At 40.5% G+C, this 23,521-nt stretch overlaps 5 protein-coding genes and 1 long non-coding RNA gene across 8 annotated transcripts in view; 3 read left to right on the top strand and 3 right to left on the bottom strand.

Moving 5' to 3' along the window:
• LOC124312826 (exportin-1-like) overlaps positions 1-23,521 on the top strand; it is a 639,300-nt gene that overhangs the window by 135,204 nt on the left and 480,575 nt on the right. The window lies entirely within an intron of this gene.
• On the top strand, positions 673-1,754 carry LOC124313425 (cuticle protein 21-like). The gene is made up of 3 exons (XM_046778347.1): positions 673-1,029; positions 1,118-1,240; positions 1,311-1,754. The coding sequence occupies exons 1-3, from the start codon at positions 1,024-1,026 to the stop codon at positions 1,689-1,691; spliced, it is 510 nt and encodes a 169-aa protein (XP_046634303.1). The 5' UTR covers positions 673-1,023; the 3' UTR covers positions 1,692-1,754.
• On the bottom strand, positions 5,085-10,910 carry LOC124313574. 2 transcript variants are annotated; one of them, XR_006910811.1, is made up of 7 exons: positions 10,851-10,878; positions 10,621-10,750; positions 10,418-10,543; positions 9,782-10,356; positions 9,528-9,670; positions 8,992-9,463; positions 5,085-5,408 (listed from the first exon to the last, which is right to left on the bottom strand). It is a non-coding gene; the product is annotated as an uncharacterized LOC124313574 (long non-coding RNA). The 2 variants fall into 2 exon arrangements; XR_006910810.1 differs by having other exon boundaries at positions 10,621-10,910.
• Positions 5,466-7,805, top strand: LOC124313026. Its single transcript, XM_046777691.1, has 7 exons — positions 5,466-5,975; positions 6,044-6,121; positions 6,188-6,464; positions 6,531-6,685; positions 6,750-6,951; positions 7,017-7,268; positions 7,336-7,805. Exons 1-7 carry the CDS (start codon positions 5,850-5,852, stop codon positions 7,788-7,790), a joined length of 1,545 nt encoding a protein of 514 aa, XP_046633647.1. The 5' UTR covers positions 5,466-5,849; the 3' UTR covers positions 7,791-7,805.
• On the bottom strand, positions 11,263-15,844 carry LOC124313424 (cuticle protein 21-like). 2 transcript variants are annotated; one of them, XM_046778345.1, is made up of 6 exons: positions 15,600-15,844; positions 14,749-14,812; positions 14,560-14,641; positions 11,988-12,151; positions 11,777-11,899; positions 11,263-11,706 (listed from the first exon to the last, which is right to left on the bottom strand). In XM_046778345.1, the coding sequence occupies exons 4-6, from the start codon at positions 11,991-11,993 to the stop codon at positions 11,326-11,328; spliced, it is 510 nt and encodes a 169-aa protein (XP_046634301.1). In that variant the 5' UTR covers positions 11,994-12,151; positions 14,560-14,641; positions 14,749-14,812; positions 15,600-15,844; the 3' UTR covers positions 11,263-11,325. The 2 variants fall into 2 exon arrangements, with proteins under 2 accessions (XP_046634301.1, XP_046634302.1); XM_046778346.1 differs by having other exon boundaries at positions 11,988-12,114.
• Positions 16,119-23,521, bottom strand: part of LOC124313732 (putative protein kinase C delta type homolog) — a 33,983-nt gene continuing 26,580 nt past the window's right edge. Inside the window, exons 2-5 of the mRNA XM_046778544.1 lie at positions 17,139-17,199; positions 16,711-16,873; positions 16,225-16,255; positions 16,119-16,157 (exon numbers count right to left, since the gene is read on the bottom strand). Of these exons, the coding sequence (XP_046634500.1) occupies positions 16,119-16,157; positions 16,225-16,255; positions 16,711-16,873; positions 17,139-17,199 (294 nt within the window). The remainder of the gene's footprint in view (positions 16,158-16,224; positions 16,256-16,710; positions 16,874-17,138; positions 17,200-23,521) is intronic.

Genomic DNA, 23,521 nt, shown 5'->3' with positions numbered 1-23,521 from the left:
CTAGCAGCCAGATGTTTGAAGCTTCTTTGTCGGTTTGGCCAAATATCGGGAGAAAATTATAATAAACAAATCATAATTAACCGTGAAGGAGGTGCGCAACTGTCATTTTTGTTTAAATCCCGATTGTGTGTCTCGGCTGACACCTAGGCTGTAACCATGGCAGCAGCGATTTCAAAGATTTCCGCACACTTCCGCATCTAGCGGTGATAAAAGAAAGTAAAACTCCGTCGAGCAGCGCCAACTGGCGTTGGCAGTTGCAACTCGATTGCTCCGTCTGCTTTGTTTATTTATGCATGGAGGGGTTTTCGGTTTTCCCCCCAAATCGAGTCATCGTGCTTTGCCTATAATCCACAACTTCACTTTCTAATAAAAGTGAAGTTGCAAGGTGATCCAATATTTAAATTACTGCGTTGGTACCAATTCATTTGAATGGTGAGATATTAGTATTGCTATGGGCATCGATATACAGTTGAACGACTTGCGACACTGACCGACATTTGAACCCGTCGAGTTTGCGTTTGCTGTTAACAACAATGAAACCTGTGCAAGAAAATATTTCGCCTGTACAGACACCTGGAATGTTATGGGCACGCAAAAATATTACACTAGTGAATTTCAATAGTACTAAAAAGGGGAAAACATTTTTAAAGTTTATTTTATTGCAGACTCATCATACGTTAAAATATGTGTGAATTGCCACAGAGATTTATGTAACATTTTTGCATGAAAGTCCTTGTGGTCATTCCTCAGACAACAATTCGAGAAAGTTATTGACGGCCAAATTCGGAAAACGATTAATAGTTCCCAATGCATTGATATTTCGTTTTTCATACGATCTAATACTGGCCCATATGTTCCCATCTAGATTTGCGGTTTTACCTTCACCTTCTTTTTACCTGTAGCTCCACCCTCATATTGCTGTTGGTTGTCAAAGTTCTCTCATTTTTCGTATAAAATCGTGGACGATTCGTTGGAAAGAATCAGTTATCCAGCTGTTTCAAACAAGTCAACTACTGCTCCAACATGAAGGTAAAAATCGTAACCACTATTGCATATTTTACAAGCTGAATATTTTATATTGCTTAAATTAATTTTATTTTTTTAAATTAAATTCCAGTTCTTTATCCTGATTGCCTTTATTGCGTTCGCTGCTGCCGATTCCTACAAGGCTGCTGAATACGAGGCTCCCAAGTACGAACCCCCTAAATACGAGGCCCCTAAATACGAAGAAGTGACATACGTAAGTTTGAATTCAAATAAATGACTCAAATGACAAAAATTAATTTGCAACCATTGAATTACATTTTCAGGCCCCTCAACCCTACAGCTTCGGATACGACGTCCAGGATAAAGAATCTTACAATGACTTTGAGCACAACGAGAAATCTGACTACAACGTAGTCAGCGGAACTTACCGCGTTGTTCTCCCCGACAGCCGCATCCAGATCGTCACCTACAAGGCTGACGCCAACGGATACACCGCTGATGTGAAATACGAAGGGGAAGCCAAGTACCCCGAGTACGCTGAGCTCCAATCCAAAACTGGTGCTTCCTACTCCGCTCCATCCTACAAGGCTCCCGAATACAAACAACCGGCCTACGTCGCCCCCGCTTACACCGCGCCATCCTACAAGGAGCCAGAGTACAAAGCCCCAGCCTACAACGCCCCTGCTGTCTACCCTAAATATTAATCCGCATTGTCAGTTGCTTTATCTTAATTCTGAGTTTATTATTTAATAAAGTTTTCAAACGTGCACGCGTCATTTAAATAAGCTTATGCAATTTTCGATTTAAAAAAAGACTCAAATGATGTCTTTCACCGGAAAATAAGTTTTATAATACAACCGAGATTCACTTTTTTATTTCTCAATATTCTGTCTTGTTTGTAATAAACAAATGATCTTAGAAATCTGCAATGTAGACGCAGAGGTAAGCTAGCCAAACTCGACCTCCTAGTGCTGAACATACAGTAGCTGTTTTAATAACCGGGAAGTAGGTAATGCGACTGTCGAAAGCCGAAGTGGTCAATTTATTATTCAACCCAAGTAAACAACTAACCACATTGTTGCGAGCGGGCGAATGAAAACATTTATTTTAAATTGTGCTTTAACAATTTTAATTATGTCTAGTACACAACAGTTACTGTCGGAAAATATTTTGTAGCAAGTCGCCTGGATTTGCACTTAGCAAGCAGTATCTTTTCAAGTTAAAACTCGTGTTTTAGTAATCAAGTTTCAATTTTCTAACTCTTTCCCCCTCAAAAAAGTGATTGGGTAAAATGGTCCGTTTGATAGAAGTAAGATGTCGCTAACATCGCATTGTTTTGTAGTCCTGTAGAAAGTTCTGGATGCTTTCTTTTCTTGTGTTTTTGGAATAAATTCAACACTATATCAAATGTAAGTTATCTTTAATGATTCTAGTGCCTGACTGGTTTATTCTTATTCCTATATCTGATTTCTACTTGAAATTCTAGATTGTGTACTATCTGACAGGCTAACAACGTCTGGTTTTCGTCACCTGACTGAACTGTTTGACATCTGCCTAATCCTTCCTGGTATGAAAATTATCTTTACTAATCAGACATTAGAAGGATATACTGGTAAATAAAACCTTTTCTGGTTTGTTGCACCCACTAATTAATTTCCCCTTGAACCATATAGAACTCTGAATTACGTAACTGCTTCAGCGAATCGCTGTCACTGGCTTCTTGAATTTTCCCCATCTTTTACTTGTGCTTTAGTTACCCTCATGTCCTTTTTTTGCCTCTGGTTTTCCAAACGCGAGTTACAGATAAAACGCAAATCCCCTTACAAACTAAGCAAGGGCAAAAGAAACATCGTCAACGAATCGATCCTTTTTATTCAGTTCAAATCTTCGATCTTATGCACAATTGCGCACAATTGTACCGTTGTTTTTTACTTCAAGTAAGTCATGAACTAGAATGGCTTAGAAGTGTCATGTGAAAGTGCCCAAATTTAATTTTTTCATTTGGCTATACCCATAATGAGATAAAAACTGTGCCATTCACCTGTGACTGAGAAGTCGTTGCTTTAGGCGAAATTAATAACCAAAATTAAATTGCGACACAATTGTTTGTTACTTATTGTTGTTTGTTTTTGTTATTTTAAATTCAATGGACTGACGTCGATTGTCACCACCAGTTTTGAAGTTTGGGGCTTTAGCTGTTTGTGGTGTATTGGCTGCTTTTCGGTGAGGACGGGATGATCGTGACTTGGTGAGTAGATGAGGTGCAAGTTTCGAGCTCTTTTGAACCTTTGTTTTTTTTCTTATATCAATTGCCATTCAATTCTTATAACAAATGCCATTGAATTTTACATGTGTTTAGGATTTGGAATCCTGGAAGTGTTCCTCACTATAAGCTCCGGTCAACATTATGTCTTGCGGATGCATGTGTGCCTTACTTTCCCGCCAGAAGCCGTTCTTCTGGAGTGGACAGCCGGAAGTGGTTGATTCCTGCAAAATTTTTGAGTAAGACGCAAAAATTTTAATTCGTTTAAGCTTGCTTTTGATTTCGAATTCGTTTTTTTTCAAGCATTATTTTTTACGTCCCTCGGATCTCGAGTCGGCCGCCGATGTCAATCTACAACGCTGTTTCTTTGATGGAATTGTGTGGTCCCTGCACGATGACAGATAAGTCATGGACGTTTTGCACAATCGATATCTTCGTGACGCACACTCATCTAGCTTCACTGCTTCTCATGCTGCTACTCAACTCGTCTTAGCACTGGCCAGTCAGATCACTCCAGTGATCGCTTCCGTCCGCTGTTACAGTGTTACACACCTGCAGTCACTCACCACGGGATTACCAACACCACGAGGTACCCAACAATTGACTTAGTTTCGTAGTTTATCTACTAATAGTCTAGTTGCGTTAAACTCTGTCTGTGTAAATAGTTTCCAAAATCAGGCCCTTCTTACGCGCAAACAAAGTTTTACTGGACGTTTCTTTTTTCTAACGCTAGATGGCTTTTTGAAAATGTGCAGCTGTCAAAACAGGCAGTTTCAGTTACTTTGCACATCTCTTTAAACATTTATTGGCAGTTATTTTGTTGAAATATTTAGTGATAACTAACGATAACTATTCCCCCAACAAAGCTCATTTGTTAGGTTTTCGATATTTGATTTTTTATTTCTACTTCTGGTTTACTCATTTCAGTCTGTAGTTTAGTAAATATTCATCTGACGTACGAAAGAACCACATATTCGAGATCCTCGTCAAATTTGTGGTAAAGTTCATGTTTTGTTTTTTACGTATTCGTACTTCCGGTTTCGAAAATTTTCCTGAACTATAGTTCAGGAAAATTTCCTGAACTATAGTTCAGGAAAATTCTCGATTTTGGCCAAATTTTGGATTTCGCTTAAATCACACCTAATCGACCCCAAATTTCATGGAGGTCACGAATATGTAGTTTATTTTGACGACAGCTCAATGGTTAAGGCGCTGTAGTTACTTCCGGTATACTTCCGGAATTTTTTTTAAAGACTAGCAAGTGAACTTTGTTGTGTTTACATTTCTCAATATTGCCAGCTATGTTTAAGCCTTTAATAATGCGAGCTGTTTAAGTTTTGAGCCAAATACCTGATCACTGTTACCTATATGTAAGTTCAATTGTCATGTCGCTTTTAAATAAGAATTGTTCTCTCTTTATATTTAGGTAATGCAGAGATGTTGCCTAGATGAACACCAAAAGATTGACGGCAGCCCTAAAATGTCAGCGTGGATCATCATATGTTGTTGGTATTTATGTTTGTGTTAGTTAACCCGTTGTCTGCCACGCCTTTGTTCTCCCCTAGCTCCTTAGCATTGGCCGCGCCGAAAGGCCCTGTCAGGCAATGCACCATAGGGACTTCCCCCTTGTCAGCCCGGACTTGTCAGCAACGGCAAGTCCCATCTTGGTCATGGATCCCTCAGACGTGGCGCGTAGATTAGTAAAACAACCTACGGGTTGTATGGCGTGGCAGGCAACGGGTTAACTTAAGTGTATATGTAATCGTATGTATGTGTGATTGTAAAAAGTGGCGGAATTGTGGGTGGAGGTGGGACAAAATACACAATTCTAGTATCAATTTTAGATTGTATATTTCATTACTAAGTGATACAAATAAAAATACCATTGCGACAAATTGCAGGTAACAAAGATAGCACAACTCAAGTTAGATCTGCTACATAATTTAAATCTGATTATCGATAATGTTGAATTCCCTTCTTTGGTCAAGGGCTGACTACAAAATATCTTCAGACACTCTTCAGACTTCATAAAAAACCCTCAACTTCAAACATCGATGAACAATTCACACATGGTAGTAAAAATTAAGTGCAGGCGTGTACTATGTATCTTCACCCATGGATGAACAGCAGCACCATTTTGACCAAGCAGTTGCCGAACCTGCAATAAAATACAGCAAAGAAAAAATGTCAATAACAAAGATAGACAAATTCCGGACAATTTCCCTTTCACCTAAATATCAGCAACATACACACATACCCTTTGGATCACCGTTGAAGTGAAAGAGAAGCAAGCAGTTGACTCATCTTTCCTCATGTTCACTAACCTCATGTTCTAACCATGGCATCAAGTTTAGGGTAGCCAGAAATAATAATAAAAAAGAAACGCGAACAAAATCACGTAGCTGCGCATTACACGTTTAACTGTAATCGGCGCTATTCAAAGGTCGATCAAAATCCCCAAAGATAACGCGAATTTTGGGATGAACTCCTTATCAGGGAGAACTAAAAATTATTTATAGACTACCAAACAGTTACCGAGCGTGATTTTCTCGCAGGAAAAGAAGAAAGACAGAAGGCTCTATATAGACACTCCCAAGAAATGATTGCCATTTCAACGGTAAATGTTCGTTTCGTCTTGTTGTTGCTTTTAAGTTGGTCATTAATCAGTTCGGCCGATGCCACCCTGAATTTGGAGGACAAATTGGGACAGTTGACTCAAAATTACGTAATACAAGTTTCTATTTCATAACAATTTTGAATTAAAATCAATTGCATTTTCTTCCAACGAATCAGATGCAATTTAAAGAAATTGTTGAAACTAAATTCGAAACGCAATTTCAACAACTCGAAACCAAAATGTCTCAGCAGCAGGTATTCAAGTACCTTCCTCATTTTAATTCAACCCCAAAATCAATTATTTCCAACTTCTTTTGTCAGAGGCAAATGGTCCGTCATCTCAAAATTAAAAATAGGCAACTGGAAGAGAAAGTCATTCGGCTAGAATCTAAAGTTCAAAAACTAGAATCGTCGGTAGTCGTTCTACAAGAAAACAGAAAAAGTATCGATCCACTAACTGGAAGAAGCGCCATCCCGAGGACCTGCAGAGAAGCCCATCTGGCGGACCCATCTCTCGATTCCGGCATGCGCTGGATCGATCCGGACGGACAAGGCGTCGGAGATGATCCCATTTACGTCCATTGCGACATGACTACAGGTACTACCGACACTGGGAAAATGTTTTAAAACAACTTTTTGTGTCCTATTCTTTTCCTTTGAAAAGATACGACATCCGTTCCACACGACAGCGAAGGACCGATGGACGTGGGTCACTGCGCCGATCCGGGATGTTATTCAAAGGCCGTGACGTACAACGCAAGTCTCAGACAGATGGCAGCGTTAGCAAATTTGTCAAGCGAATGCCATCAGTCGATTAAAGTACGATTCAATTAATTGAACAAAATTAATAATTCGATCAAATGAACGTATTTCGGTTTTCCAGTACGATTGCTTCTACGCCCCTTTCGAGTTGGACGGCATCGCATTTTCCTGGTGGAACGACAAAGACGGAAACGACAAATTCTTCTGGGCCGGCGCCACCACGGTTGTCCACACCTGCCAGTGCGGCATCGATGGAAATGGCGTCGAATCTTTTATGAAGTGCAACTGCGATTCTACTGCACCGGAGCAATTGGTCGATAGCGGTAAGATGTTTTCAATTCAAACGCTTAAGATAAAACGATTTCAACTCGATATGATTGAAATGCAGGAGTCATTAATGATAAGGAGATCCTGCCCGTCACCCGATTGAATTTCGGCCGAACTGGGCAAGAATATTCTTCCGGTGTTCACACACTGGGCCGATTCGAATGCACCGGACAAGTGGCCGTCACTGGAATGCCGACGTCGTGCGAAGATCTCTGGAGGATCGGCCACACCCTGAGAGGATTCTATTCCGTTAAAGGAGTCAAAATGGTCGAAAGTGTTTACTGCGATTTTTCAAAACTACCGAACGAAGCAGGTAAGGCAACACCTGTCTTCTTTTTACTACAGCACACTCATTTCTAATTCAATTGAATGGATGGCAGGTTTCCAGAAATGGATCGGATACGACGACATCAAGTCGGCGCCTGTCTACTTCTACGTCCAGCGGAATTCTCTCTTCAACACGGCAAATGTCTCAATTCCTTTCCAGGTTTCCAAATTAAACATCGGCAACGCCATGGATTTGACGACAGGAAAATTCACGGCACCTGTCCCGGGAACGTATTTCTTCTCGTTTACTGGACACGCCCAATTTCCTACGTCATCATCTTTACTTAGTTTAGGAGTAGGTCTCTATCTGAACGGGAATTTTATCGGGTGGGGTTATGTTGAAGAGTACAACACTTTAACTCTGCAATCGACGCTCAATTTACAAAAAGGAGATGAAATTTGGTTGCAGATCACATTAATTTCGGATAGCGTGAGTCTCTTGGATGATGGTAGGAACTGCTGGACCCACTTTACGGGATACATTTTGGAAGAAGAAATTATTTTTTAAACATGTTGTGAGACGGAAAGTAAATAGACTTGACTTAAGATCACAACAAACTAAAGTAAAACGCAGTTCGCAATTCAAATATCTAATTCTATAATGGCACCAACTTTGAGTGGTACACTTCAGAGTTTTGATTAGAGTTTTGTTGACTTTCAAAGAGGAGAAATGTCCATCGACAAAGAGTTAGATGAAAACAAATCGGCAAAATAGAAAAGAAAGAAAAAAATTGGATATCAGTCAGCCCGAGCCAAACAATATGAATAAATGTCGATAAGACGGTACACCCAACAGTCAACTCGCCAGCCTTCAAAGAAGCCCCAACCCCACTCTAACATTGATGGGAGAGGGATGTCTTAGTGAATAAGGTCGTCGTGATTGCTGGACCCTGGTTGATTCTGTTCTCAGCACCTTAGTAATGTAAGCGAAAAGACTGGAGGATAAAACAATCCCATCTTTATCGTATACGGGAGTGGTTCGAAATCTTTTCCCAGGCTGTTTGTTCACGCAAGCTCACGCTAAATAGGTGGAACTAACAAAGAGACGAACGACCACAGCTCACATCCCACACTTAAAAAAGAAAAAAAAATCTCAAGCTTCAGTGAATACCCGATCCTCACTTTCAATTTGTTCACTGGTTATTATCATTAAACGAATTATTACATCGGCAAACGAGTTTTTCAACTTTTTGGCCTTCCCGCAATTCAACTGTTCGTTGCCTGAATGCGAGATTACATTCAAATTCAAGCGTTTAAAATTTTTTTAAAAAGGAATACACCGAACTGTCAGTCAGTGGCTAAAACCAGGGGAAACACTCAAAGGCAGCCATACAAAAATGACATTGCTTCTGCAGAGTGCAGACCAACGGCGAAATTAACTTTGGATTGCAGGATTGGTTAATCTAAATTGTAATTCGTAGATGGGACGAAGGCCATCTACGCCGACACAAAGAGGTTTCACCAAACGTCAAAAACAGGGACCTAAAAATGCGAACCCAGAGCCCTGGATCGTAGAAGCCGCCAATGCCGGCACCAAACAACGAAAATCCCAACGGACAAAAGGGAAATGAGTAATAACAAAAACTGGATTCTCAGCATAACAATCCAAGAGTCAAGAGACTAAAACGACGAACAGCCCAAGTCTAGAATAGATTTAAACTGCAAAAAAAGGCTAAAGAGGGCTAAAGACTATAAAGGTTCAGTTTTACCTTATTATTAACTTGATGGCCAAATGAATGATTAGGGTAGCAGTGGTGACTTCTGGAGGTGGAAGCGGAATATATACGACGTCCCCATGGATACCTTTGCGCTCACATAGACGTACGCGAGGACAGAAGAGGAACGTGGAAGGAGGAAGGAGGAACGTGGAGGAAACTAAGTCAATTGTTGGGTACCTCGTGGTGTTGGTAATCCCGTGGTGAGTGACTGCAGGTGTGTAACACTGTAACAGCGGACGGAAGCGATCACTGGAGTGATCTGACTGGCCAGTGCTAAGACGAGTTGAGTAGCAGCATGAGAAGCAGTGAAGCTAGATGAGTGTGCGTCACGAAGATATCGATTGTGCAAAACGTCCATGACTTATCTGTCATCGTGCAGGGACCACACAATTCCATCAAAGAAACAGCGTTGTAGATTGACATCGGCGGCCGACTCGAGATCCGAGGGACGTAAAAAATAATGCTTGAAAAAAAACGAATTCGAAATCAAAAGCAAGCTTAAACGAATTAAAATTTTTGCGTCTTACTCAAAAATTTTGCAGGAATCAACCACTTCCGGCTGTCCACTCCAGAAGAACGGCTTCTGGCGGGAAAGTAAGGCACACATGCATCCGCAAGACATAATGTTGACCGGAGCTTATAGTGAGGAACACTTCCAGGATTCCAAATCCTAAACACATGTAAAATTCAATGGCATTTGTTATAAGAATTGAATGGCAATTGATATAAGAAAAAAAACAAAGGTTCAAAAGAGCTCGAAACTTGCACCTCATCTACTCACCAAGTCACGATCATCCCGTCCTCACCGAAAAGCAGCCAATACACCACAAACAGCTAAAGCCCCAAACTTCAAAACTGGTGGTGACAATCGACGTCAGTCCATTGAATTTAAAATAACAAAAACAAACAACAATAAGTAACAAACAATTGTGTCGCAATTTAATTTTGGTTATTAATTTCGCCTAAAGCAACGACTTCTCAGTCACAGGTGAATGGCACAGTTTTTATCTCATTATGGGTATAGCCAAATGAAAAAATTAAATTTGGGCACTTTCACATGACACTTCTAAGCCATTCTAGTTCATGACTTACTTGAAGTAAAAAACAACGGTACAATTGTGCGCAATTGTGCATAAGATCGAAGATTTGAACTGAATAAAAAGGATCGATTCGTTGACGATGTTTCTTTTGCCCTTGCTTAGTTTGTAAGGGGATTTGCGTTTTATCTGTAACTCGCGTTTGGAAAACCAGAGGCAAAAAAAGGACATGAGGGTAACTAAAGCACAAGTAAAAGATGGGGAAAATTCAAGAAGCCAGTGACAGCGATTCGCTGAAGCAGTTACGTAATTCAGAGTTCTATATGGTTCAAGGGGAAATTAATTAGTGGGTGCAACAAACCAGAAAAGGTTTTATTTACCAGTATATCCTTCTAATGTCTGATTAGTAAAGATAATTTTCATACCAGGAAGGATTAGGCAGATGTCAAACAGTTCAGTCAGGTGACGAAAACCAGACGTTGTTAGCCTGTCAGATAGTACACAATCTAGAATTTCAAGTAGAAATCAGATATAGGAATAAGAATAAACCAGTCAGGCACTAGAATCATTAAAGATAACTTACATTTGATATAGTGTTGAATTTATTCCAAAAACACAAGAAAAGAAAGCATCCAGAACTTTCTACAGGACTACAAAACAATGCGATGTTAGCGACATCTTACTTCTATCAAACGGACCATTTTACCCAATCACTTTTTTGAGGGGGAAAGAGTTAGAAAATTGAAACTTGATTACTAAAACACGAGTTTTAACTTGAAAAGATACTGCTTGCTAAGTGCAAATCCAGGCGACTTGCTACAAAATATTTTCCGACAGTAACTGTTGTGTACTAGACATAATTAAAATTGTTAAAGCACAATTTAAAATAAATGTTTTCATTCGCCCGCTCGCAACAATGTGGTTAGTTGTTTACTTGGGTTGAATAATAAATTGACCACTTCGGCTTTCGACAGTCGCATTACCTACTTCCCGGTTATTAAAACAGCTACTGTATGTTCAGCACTAGGAGGTCGAGTTTGGCTAGCTTACCTCTGCGTCTACATTGCAGATTTCTAAGATCATTTGTTTATTACAAACAAGACAGAATATTGAGAAATAAAAAAGTGAATCTCGGTTGTATTATAAAACTTATTTTCCGGTGAAAGACATCATTTGAGTCTTTTTTTAAATCGAAAATTGCATAAGCTTATTTAAATGACGCGTGCACGTTTGAAAACTTTATTAAATAATAAACTCAGAATTAAGATAAAGCAACTGACAATGCGGATTAATATTTAGGGTAGACAGCAGGGGCGTTGTAGGCTGGGGCTTTGTACTCTGGCTCCTTGTAGGATGGCGCGGTGTAAGCGGGGGCGACGTAGGCCGGTTGTTTGTATTCGGGAGCCTTGTAGGATGGAGCGGAGTAGGAAGCACCAGTTTTGGATTGGAGCTCAGCGTACTCGGGGTACTTGGCTTCCCCTTCGTATTTCACATCAGCGGTGTATCCGTTGGCGTCAGCCTTGTAGGTGACGATCTGGATGCGGCTGTCGGGGAGAACAACGCGGTAAGTTCCGCTGACTACGTTGTAGTCAGATTTCTCGTTGTGCTCAAAGTCATTGTAAGATTCTTTATCCTGGACGTCGTATCCGAAGCTGTAGGGTTGAGGGGCCTGAAAATGTAATTCAATGGTTGCAAATTAATTTTTGTCATTTGAGTCATTTATTTGAATTCAAACTTACGTATGTCACTTCTTCGTATTTAGGGGCCTCGTATTTAGGGGGTTCGTACTTGGGAGCCTCGTATTCAGCAGCCTTGTAGGAATCGGCAGCAGCGAACGCAATAAAGGCAATCAGGATAAAGAACTGGAATTTAATTTAAAAAAATAAAATTAATTTAAGCAATATAAAATATTCAGCTTGTAAAATATGCAATAGTGGTTACGATTTTTACCTTCATGTTGGAGCAGTAGTTGACTTGTTTGAAACAGCTGGATAACTGATTCTTTCCAACGAATCGTCCACGATTTTATACGAAAAATGAGAGAACTTTGACAACCAACAGCAATATGAGGGTGGAGCTACAGGTAAAAAGAAGGTGAAGGTAAAACCGCAAATCTAGATGGGAACATATGGGCCAGTATTAGATCGTATGAAAAACGAAATATCAATGCATTGGGAACTATTAATCGTTTTCCGAATTTGGCCGTCAATAACTTTCTCGAATTGTTGTCTGAGGAATGACCACAAGGACTTTCATGCAAAAATGTTACATAAATCTCTGTGGCAATTCACACATATTTTAACGTATGATGAGTCTGCAATAAAATAAACTTTAAAAATGTTTTCCCCTTTTTAGTACTATTGAAATTCACTAGTGTAATATTTTTGCGTGCCCATAACATTCCAGGTGTCTGTACAGGCGAAATATTTTCTTGCACAGGTTTCATTGTTGTTAACAGCAAACGCAAACTCGACGGGTTCAAATGTCGGTCAGTGTCGCAAGTCGTTCAACTGTATATCGATGCCCATAGCAATACTAATATCTCACCATTCAAATGAATTGGTACCAACGCAGTAATTTAAATATTGGATCACCTTGCAACTTCACTTTTATTAGAAAGTACATCAAGTAGGTCATCCTTCAAAGAGAATTCGAGTAAGATTTCCCTATTTCAATCGATTTTTTTCAATGCTAGTGGCATCTTTTGAAATGAAATTTTATTAACGTTAGGATTAATATTGAACAGCGTATTATTTCCATGATTAAATGTTTCCTTACTATTTCACTACATTAATTCAATTAACTTCACCTGTCTTTAAATTCAATTAAAAAATCAACGATTTTAAATTTCAAGGATTCATGAATGTTTCTTCGCTGAAATGAAAATTAATCGGCAAGTTTAAAAAAAAAAAGTAACTTTAGGTGTATCAGGCGAACCAGCATTCAGGTTTGAACCCAAGTAAAAATAAATACCTTGAATAAGATATTTTTATAACCTGTCAAAATGAGTCTGGATCAGCAAACAACCGTGTTTCTGAGTTTCCTCAACGAAATGTTAAAAAAATTCAAACTGAGAATGTTAATTTAGGGAAACAACTATTCAAGGGGGGGTGCAGCGCACATAAAAGAACTTTCACGCAACAATGAAAAAACAAACTTTCTATGTCTCAAATCTCTTTTGCCGATCCCGTCCAACTTACATAAGTATGCTACGTAAGAAATAACGGCAAGGCAACCCTCTCACTGTCTAACCTTGAAAGAAACAACTGTTACCCTTGGTACTTAAATATCAGTGCAAAATTGGTAACAGATTTATTGCGTGAGTATCAATCAAGATGAATCACCCATCATAAATGTTCAAGGTTAATTGATGCTGAAAAGTTATTACTTATTACACAGAAAAATGAATAAAATTGAATTCGCCTACAATTTAACTTTTAATCGACATTTTAAAAATGCACCAGATTAAAAGTCCTGTGTAAATAACCAGTCAGCTCTAAGTTAGTTATAGACAACAATCCAAGATTTCATTTTCCCGTAACAGTTCCATGAGATTGCATGCACCATGCAATTATAAAGAAATTCTAAAGAAATAAATATTTAAAGATTAAATTTTCTAAAGCAAAGATTTAAAAAAAAAACGAAACTGGGCAATGCGATCTAATTATTACCTCAAAGACTTGTAATAACTTGTAATATTTGAGTCATGATAAATAGATCGATTCCTTCCCGAATTCTCCATTTCCATTGTTGTCTGAAACTCTGAATTCAGAATTCACCACTAAAATAATTTCAGGATCAAGAGCCTTGCGTTGCGGTAAAACACTCGCTGTAATTTTCAGGATTCAATTGAATATTCTCGTTTCAGATTTTACGTTCAAATTTGCCTGGAATTGCATTCCGTGTTTGTGCACTGGTGCGCTCTCAAATTCTGTTGATCCAGAGCGATAATATATGGCAATAATATAGTCAGACGCAAAGCAAACTGCAGGAAACATCAGCAATACTCCTGACAAGGTAACGACGCATGCTTCGTTAATTCCTTCGAATTCTCGGGTTTCTAGTACATTTGTTAAGGTTAGAACAGAAACGTCAAACGAAACAGACTGCGAATCTAATAAACCTGTGACAGGAACTGGAAACAGTTGAAATGTTATCGATATGTAAATGTCAACAACTTCATTCGGTAGCCCAGCACATACTAGAAAATTTAAAATCTGTCAACTATTCAAATCATCTTCCTACTTCCTAGACTGCCCTTGTACTTTAAAAAAATTAACGTGCGTTGCATTCAATTCGATGACCGCAAGTCACCAAGAAAAATCCATTGAAATAAAATATGCGCTGCAGTGAATAGAAAGAATCAGCTGCCATGTTCTGTTCCCTTGGTTTCAACCATCATAGCGAAAAACAAAAAAACAAAAACACAACTAAGCACAACGACCGTAACAGTTAACTCCTGCACAACCTGAACCACCCAGTAAAAATTGAAAAAAACTAAACAAAACAAAAACGAACATACCATTTCTGTTGAAAAGTTCCAATGCGGGAATTTTTTCCTTTTCTTTTACCCTGTCGCTATGTGGAATCTGCTGTGAGAAAATCTGAAATAGAATGAGGAGAAAGAGTTAAAATCTATAATCGACAATAGTAACAGGATTATTGTCACACAATCTTAAAATTCAAATAAGTTAACCAAATGAAAACATACCGTTGGTAAGAGGCTATAGGCAGTCGAATTCGATCGCATTCAGCCACCACCAATAGTCGATGACCTGGAATTGATTGAACATAAATTATTCTCAAGTCACCAGTTGATGTGATGGGGAAAAGGAAAGCACCTAGACGAAAGAGAAATCTATCACGCCATGGTTCAGTCGGTATATTTGATTTGAAGCAAATATTATTCTATTTACCAATCAAGATCTTAACTCGTATGGACGTCAATGACAAGGTTTCAAATCAAGAGTGGACTAGCAGTTACCCGGATAAAAAAATTTAAAAAATGTCAAATGAATTTGTACTTATTTAAAAGGAATACAAAAAATTCCTACCGCTAATAAACGGATCCACTAGTTCTTTTGACAACTAGACAAAAAAAATATGCCTGAGAATACGAATATTGCACATGAAATTTGAAATAATAATACGCGATGTAGCCGTCCCCAATCAAAATGCAAAAATTCTTGACTCGTATTGACGTCAGTGGCAGAGTTTCAAATCATTGTGGACTAAAAGCTAATCAAATGGACAAGAAATTAATCAAATGCCCAAAAAATAATTACAAACGCCAAAACTCCTACTTCAAACTGCTGAGCGCTACTGTAGGATTTTAAGAATAGCAACGCAGGTGAATAGAGACAGAAAACCCCCTGGCAACATGTTTATCCATCAGCCAAATGATTTGGCTAGCGGGAAAGTAAAAACCAAAGTCATTTCGCTAAGTGCTCGTCTCATCTTTGAGCACAATACTTTGGCCCATCAAATCTTCTTGTCGTACACACACAAGATCAATAATCAAGCCAACTAGGCTATTCTCTCCAGGCTCCTCTCTCTCCATACCTTTTCATTTTGGGAAACGTCACGAACGGCACTCCAGTTCTGCTGCGTCAAGGATCAAAATGGCCGAATTTGATTGACTAGCGCCACTTGAAAAGATTGACTAGCGCCACCTAGCGACAGCCAATTGCATTGCTTGCTTGCAGACAGCACGCAGCAGCTAAATTTGAATTCGTCACGCCTTTCACTAGTTGGCACGAAATGAATCAAGTGGGGATGGACACTAGATTACTCCAGCAGCTTTCCCTGTGACAAAACACACAAAGTCTTTAGTTAGCTATTTCAGATCATTCTCCTAACTAATTCAACATAACAATCTATAATATTAACAGCAAGTATGGAGGGTCTCAACAGAACTTTTTTGTTGAGGGTCTTCATTTCTCTCTGCTTTAAACCGTTTGGACTGCAGTATAATATCAGTTTGAATGTGCGCATTTAATTCGTGAACCGGAACGGCCCCCAGACTTCATGCAGTTCTACTGTTCTCGTTAATATTGCGCCTAGCTCGTCTCTATAGCTCCCCTAAGTTTTCGGAATACAAGTGACGAAATAATGCGACAGCTGCGAGAGACAAAATGATGAAAAGGCAAATCCAATATAGTGTAAGACGGAAGGAAAAGTTACTCACTCTGACACTGGTACCCTGCTTGCCGAATCCCCTACAATAGATTCCAAACAAACAAAAAATAAGAAAATAATTTGATTGAAGAGAAGCGTGAAAGAAAAGAACATAAAAAGGTCATAGACACAACAAGAAGAGACTCAATCTGAAGGCAAAGGCGCACACATGATCGTTCGTCATCGGTGCGTGTCCAATAAGCGAACGATTCATCACGCGGATCCGGACGCAAGCCCGCGCCCGTTTTCTGCATGGGCCCCGTCGTGAACCCGTTTGAATCGACCGCAAATCGTTAAGAATATTAAAACTATTCGTCATATTTGTGTGCACTGCATCATTCGTCGATTATTCATGCGTTGACGACGATAAACCATCAAAGACAATCGCGAAATTTGAACGTAACTGATGAAACCTCGCGATGTTTAATCGTTTATTGAATGAATGTGCCCATAAGAGCAGATGAAATCACGGTGAAATATGTCAAGAAATACGTACCGCAGGAAATCGCGACAAAAGGCACAAAAGGTCGGCTGGCGGAAGAATTTGGCAACGAATTTGTGACCCTTGACCTCGTGGACTTTGTGATGTTTGATGGCTCCGCGACGGCGCGTGATCCCGCCACCGCCCAGACTGAAGTCGTCGCCGTCCAACACGCGACCTTGATACATGATTTCATTTATTAGGCATTTTCAGATAGGCACACAGCAACGAGTTCATAGATAATGTACAAGCGAAGGCTACACTATGGCGCTACTTCGGTCGACTTCGGTCAATGTTATATCCTACATAATTGATAAAAATGGGAGTTTCATCCGCAAAAAGTTTGCTACACGATCAAATTCGATCAAATTACTACCACGACAAACGTGCAGGGAGGAGCCCGGCCGGATGTTAGAATACATTAATCAATTGAAAAGGCTTACCATCGCCTTCGCGGAAGTGTCGCACCTGGACATTGAGCCGGCCGGTCGGGCGGAGTTTCAACTGCATCAATCAGAATCAAATGAAAATGAACTTTAGTATATTATTTTTGGGGAAAAAAAAAGAAATAAAAATACATTGTCTTTTTTTTTTTTTAATCTCAGCTATTCATAAATCATTTTATTTTCAATTCGTCCTTTTCTCCGCCCTTTTCGCAAATCCCCAATATAAGGATATATGGATGATACGATGAGTAATGGCGAGACCTACTTCTACAGACTAACCTATATAGATCATAGTTCAGGCTGTCACGTTTTGCCGATACATTCAGCATCATGCCGCATAGGATAAAAGAGAAAGAAAAAATCGAAAATAATTTCAAGATCTTGACCCAGCCAAATCTAAACGATTTTCAAAGTGCCGAAGATGACACGAAAAGACTAGCGAAGATGGATCGACTAGGACTCCAACAGCAAAGGCCTTTCTAGGGTATTGAACAACATTTTTCCGCATTTTTCACATCGGATAAATACAGGTACGGGAAACGCTAGAGCGGTGGCCAGTCCGATGATGGGATTTTTATTTTCTCCAAGAATTTCACCATCCATAAAGAAATGGTTTATTTATAAACCGGACGTAGGCGTGGTCGTACGTGGCAACACTTTCGGCTTTCAATTTCCGTTTTCTCCTATTTTTAGGGTCCCACCAATTGGGGTCTACAAGAGTATCCCAGCGTAAATTCAGTATTTCTATTGCGTATCGCTTAGTTTTCATTCATGAGCCGAATGAAACAGTTGAATCCCACGAAAACTACCCGACTTTTACGGTTTTATTCTACGCCTACGAGGATGGGCACATGCCCAAAAAGAAACGCGACATGCACGTTCCCATAGTCCGTGACCGACTTTTCTGTCCACCCCTTTTGGAATATCCAATTTCGTTTTTAGCTTCAAATTTTAGATTTTTATTTCATCTTTTTTTTTTTTTGCTTTGCTAGTGGGAGTGTTAGGTTGGTGTTGTGACTCATTCCATTTCTTTATTTTCGCAGCCGCCCACCGAAATTTCAGCGATAAGTTTAGATGGCAACAAAATCAACCGACCGCGCCCATAAAAAAACATCGGCTCCTTATTTCTAACACGCAAAGCTCTTTTGTTTTCTCGATCTGTCAAGTGGTTCTGGAAAATCAATCGAACGTGGTTTACGTGTGTATAGAGAGAGCCGGCCCCTACAGCAAGTAAACATGTGTCTGGGTACTTATAAGATGGCCGTGATACGTCATGCGACGAACCATTTCGTTTGCCACAGGTTCAAAACTATTGTTGTTTGGTTTGCCACCGTCTATAGAGACTCTTTGCAGCTTTGTCTAAACACAATCCGACTCTTTGCAATCTGAAACAAAAATAAATCAATACGCGCGTGAGAGCGGCGTTGAGTACACGTGAACGAAACTGTTCTCCCCCCCCACCACCACCACCGAAAAAAAAAGGAAACACGTCACGAGTGCAAAAATAGATCGCCACCGAGTGCACAGAAGAGTCTGCAACTATTAGCAGCAGTGTATAGATTGATTGTGCCACTTGACTTATGTGTGTGTGTGTGTGTCGACCCGTTTCCTCCATTTCGGATTCGACCATCAATAACTAGACTCGCACAGAGTCCAGCGACACGAGCACATGCAGGACGGGAGCCTAGCTCTTGTTACGCAAGAGTGCGAGTTCGTGACTGGCTGGCGCTTTCCCCTCCGTCTCAAGTCAAATGATTTTGCGTCTAGACCTCTTTGGATAGGAGATATATTCACAGTCGCATTCTCGGAGATATCATCATTGGACTTTTCGCTCTCTTGTCGTTTTCTTCCTCTCTCGCTCTCTTTTATATTATTATTACGAGAGATTGTTTGGAATAGAAATCTATATAGTTCTCATCTTAGGCGGAGTCGGCGTATAATCAAGATATGTCAGCACTCTCAAAGAGTTCCGAGTGTCATCTCTCTCCATTTTTCCTGTTGTCGCTACTAGACACAAACCGTCAAATCGCAGCAGCACTAAATAAAACCATTTACTTTTGCTACATCGCTTTTCTTTTTTTAATAAGAATGGAAGCTGATGAACCGGCGCGATAACAAAGAACGGACGGTGGCTGGGTTGGGGGGTAACGGAGGCGAAACTCATCGCCGATTCAACTTTGATCTTTGAATCTCGTTCTGTACACTGGGCGACGTTATTTTTGTTTGGCTTAGACTGCGACTGTTTAGACTCCCCGAGTTACTGTACGTGTACTACCGTAAGGAATTGCCAAGGTTTATCGGGGTCGCAAGCCTTTTCAAATGTTTAACTTCCGGAAGAGGACTAGATCGGACTGCTGCTGGGAAGGGGGGAAAGTGCTATTTGATTTTCTTGCAGACCGGTGTCCGCTGACGGTTTCAATCCAATTCGGAAATTGCCCACTCCCAGCAACATTTTCTATCTCTTTATGTACAGTCGAGAATGTTTCAGATGAAACAAGTTCACGCACGAATCCCCCCCCCCCCCCCGCATTTGCAATTTCAAGTGCAGTGTAAACCGCGATTATAATAGGCAACGTATATCGAAGCAGGGGTTGATCCGCACAAGAGATATATACATTCGACCAGCTTTTCCGACATCCACTTCACTTCTTTAATCTTGTCTCCTTTCCTTTTTCTCCTCTGTACTATCTTTCCCTTTTTTTTTCCTTTTCTCTCGCCCTCTATCTATAATGCATACACTGAATAGAGGCTTATCCACGGTTGATATTCACATAACAAATCACGAAAATACAAAATAAAAGGCAGCAGCCGCAGCGCTAGAGAGAGAGAGAGAGAGAGAGAGAGAGCCATAAATAAGAGCCATCGATTTCATCGCCAATGACAGGGCTGACGACCCAGCAGCCAGCCACTGCCGTGACGTCACAATCCGACCATCGCTCCGTCGATCTCTGTCGCTTTTTTGTCTTCGCGAGTCCCTCCCATGGCTGCTGGATGCAACTTTTTTGTTTTTGATAGTTTTCGTCTTTTGATGGCGGAGAGCGATACCAAATGTTACAGCCTATAAGCAGTATGAAATAAAAGAATCCGGCATCCGCATCCAGTTTGATACTATATTCCTTGTGGATGTAATGTATATAGACGACGGAATGCGTGCGTATATGTTTAACCGCAGCCGGAGCCAATTCGCAGAGATGATCGGACCTCAGGGGTATGCCATCCATTGCGCCTCTCGATAAAAGAAAAAGAAGAAAAACTCTACGCATCGTAACGGCGTCGCCATCGCGAAAATATGAAGTTCTAACATGGGTGCGCCGGAGACTGTGACGATTTTCTTGTCTGCTGGATTACATAGACGATTGGCCGCACGCCGCGCTTGATTGCCTCCCATCCAGCGCTCCGATAGCTTCCCCGCCCTTGCTGGTATAACGAGTCTTGTGGTCTTTCCCCCAGCATCTATAACCGCCCAGAATCTATATGGACGAGACGGGCTGTACAGGGTTCTGTCATTAGCCTATGCGACTGGCTCTGGTAGGGCGGCGAGTAAGTATATATATACAGGCTACAACTCAATGCTACACTGCTAATCGACCAACTGAAAACGCAACAAAACAACCAAGCCAAAAGAGAGAGAAAAAAAAGAGGAGAAGGAAACGGAAATAGCCGCCAAAGACACAAATATAAAAAAAAAATAAAATAAAATAAAATAAATAAATAAAGTGGGAAAAAAGCGACTGGCCATCAATTTAGGTCATCAGTTTCTATTGGCTTTGCCTTTTGTCCAATTTTCACTAGTCCAAATGAGAGAGCGAAAAGCCATCAGTCTTTTTAATACGTTCCAACTTTTTCATTCCTTTCCAGATGTATATAACGAGGCCTATTCCGGTCGTTCGCGCGAAAAAAGTATATAGGAAACAGCTTGTTAAAAATGTGTTGCAAAAGAAATTAACCTCGTTGCTTCCTTTCGTCGTTTCAGTTATTTTGAGTATATTACAATTCGGCTATTTCAAGTCGATTCCTTCCCTTTTTAAAGTTGCTCAAATACCGTATCCTTTTTGGCTTTTTCACAGAGTGCGCTGCCTAATATCGTACATCTTTTCCAAGGTTCACTTGCGTCATTTCTCGGCAAACTATTAAAAAGTTCCCCCTTGAACGATATGATAATGCCGAATAGAAACCATTAGTCTTTCCAGCTATTTCAGTAGTAATTTACTAATCCATCAAAAGCATGCTGATTCAAGTTAAAGAGTTCGACTTTCAGTTTCGATAACAAAACTTGAAAATCTAATCTTGTGAATGAGGCCGAGTCGCCGACGAGAAAAAGGAGGCCAACAAGAGACAAACAGAAAATGTCATTGCATCCAATGAAATGAAAGAATGGCGACGGATGGACGACGTTCGTGATCGAATTACAGATGCTGTGCGGACCTGCAACTTCTTGATTGCTAGTTGTCTACATCTAACGACTTTGCTGCTCTATATCTATATGGAACTGGGCCGCGTCCGTCCCCGTTTGGCCGCTCGTTCGGCCTTTGTTATATGAAAACGGTCCATTTCAGAGCCCCGGACTCCGCCTTTTTATTGATCTCCTCCAACCTCCGGCAAAAAGAAAAATAAATCAAAATAAAAAAAAGGAGGGAAAATAGTCAACTATTCCGCAATAAGAACTTGATATTTTAGCAATAATCATTTGTTGTAACTGGTCCCTAAGGAAGGCGATGACGCCAGTTGGTTCGGTTCAACTTCTTGGGAGTCTGCCCAACAGGGAAATTACTTGGAAAAAATCCGCCATCCATAAAGTTTTTTTTTCGTTTCCCTCAGCTAGATCTTTTCAGGAACTGACCTTTTCCATCAATTTTCCGATCTACGCATGTACGACCCAACTTGGGCCGGCATATGTAGTACCAGCGCCGCAATAACCCGTACGCCATCGCTCCCGACTTTGCTCCTAGAGCCTTTAAGTCTCAGCAGCCAGTCAAAAAAATTACACGTGTAGGTTATTACTTTGCTTCCAGTAAAAAGGATAAAAAAGAAACTGATAAAATCAAAGAGGCGGACGTTGGCAGTCACGATAGCGGAACTCCTGGAACTTTAAGGAAATGCCAGACATGGAAACTGATGGAACCAACAACAAGGAAAAGAAAAGGAGCCGGAGAGATAAAGAAAGAAAACGCTCCTTTTGCTGCACACACAAGTACGTGTCAGGCATCAACGTCATCAAAAAGATAACGACAGACTGCCTTGATGAAAAGAGAAAGCCAAAAGATGCAACGCGGTATAGACATCAGCAGCCAACTGCGTCGCTGCTATTACATCATCGCTGTACTATGCTGTACACACACATAGTAGCTCGGAAAACTCCAAATGGCCTGGTTGTACACAGCGCACGGTTAACTGGAACCAATTGTAATCTTTTAAAAAAATTTCCACCGTTTTATCTTTTAAAGAACTTTTTCAACTTCAATGTCTGTCCGGGCCGTTTTGCGTGGAAAAATAGAAGGAGCTCGGCGACGAAGGAAACGTCGATCCTTATTCTCTAGCGTCAGTGCGGCGTGTGCCCCAGTTGTTTATTCATTGCCATCAGATTCCTTGGCTATAGATTCGCTGAATGGATTCGCTAGCGCATTTACAATAGATCCCCAACTCAACCCACTCTTTGTCTGTCTTTTGGACCATCCCCATTACAATGGCCAACGGCTATTATATCTCCGGCTAATGTCCAGCGATTACAATGGGCTCCCCATCTTCCTATGTGTGTATCTATACGGCTAGATAGATATACACATAACCTCCAGCACACACATATAATACATACTGTATATTATATCTATACGCTCCAATAACATTTCCGTGCAGGAAAGGCGACCATTCCGGGCCGATGGATTCGCCGTCCAACATGTATAGGGGTCAGGGTTTTCACGTTTACGTCACACATCGCAATAATAACTCGCAACAATAACCGACCGAACTAAGCACTCGTCGTTTAGACATCTACTAGCCTCATGGATGATGATGACGCAAGCCATCTGTATAGATCCTATTCACTGGATGGAACAGAATGCAGTCATCATTAATCGCCTGATAATCCAGCCGGAAGTCGCGGGATTCGTTTCAAAACCAATTGCGTATCGTCCGTAGCAGGTCGTGCATAGTTGAGATCACCATGGTCGAACCATCCAGGTGTACAAGTGGCTGAGTGTGTGTCATGTATAAAGTAGTCAAATCGCATTCATTTTTATGAATCGCTTTTTGCGTTCGCCTATTATAAATTACGTATGTTCAGTGGCCTAGAATAAACAGATTGGGAAAAAAGGCCGGGCTTGTTGATGCGCACACAAAAGCACGGGCAAGGGCCGGAGGGAGTGAGGGCTTCTGGACAAGTA

The sequence above is a fragment of the Daphnia pulicaria genome, chromosome 9 (assembly GCF_021234035.1).
Source record: "Daphnia pulicaria isolate SC F1-1A chromosome 9, SC_F0-13Bv2, whole genome shotgun sequence".
Taxonomy (NCBI): domain Eukaryota; kingdom Metazoa; phylum Arthropoda; class Branchiopoda; order Diplostraca; family Daphniidae; genus Daphnia; species Daphnia pulicaria.
This window is presented reverse-complemented; position numbering and strand designations above follow the sequence as displayed.

Excerpts from the sequence above, each read along its gene's own strand:
- LOC124313026 (XM_046777691.1), top strand. The coding sequence starts at position 5,850 with ATGATTGCCATTTCAACGGTAAATGTTCGTTTCGTCTTGTTGTTGCTT. Across the intron at positions 6,122-6,187 it reads CCAAAATGTCTCAGCAGCAG|AGGCAAATGGTCCGTCATCT; the intron begins GTATTCAAGTAC and ends TTCTTTTGTCAG. Across the intron at positions 6,952-7,016 it reads GGAGCAATTGGTCGATAGCG|GAGTCATTAATGATAAGGAG; the intron begins GTAAGATGTTTT and ends ATTGAAATGCAG.
- LOC124313424 (XM_046778345.1), bottom strand. Across the intron at positions 11,707-11,776 it reads AATACGAAGAAGTGACATAC|GCCCCTCAACCCTACAGCTT; the intron begins GTAAGTTTGAAT and ends TTACATTTTCAG.
- LOC124313425 (XM_046778347.1), top strand. Across the intron at positions 1,241-1,310 it reads AATACGAAGAAGTGACATAC|GCCCCTCAACCCTACAGCTT; the intron begins GTAAGTTTGAAT and ends TTACATTTTCAG.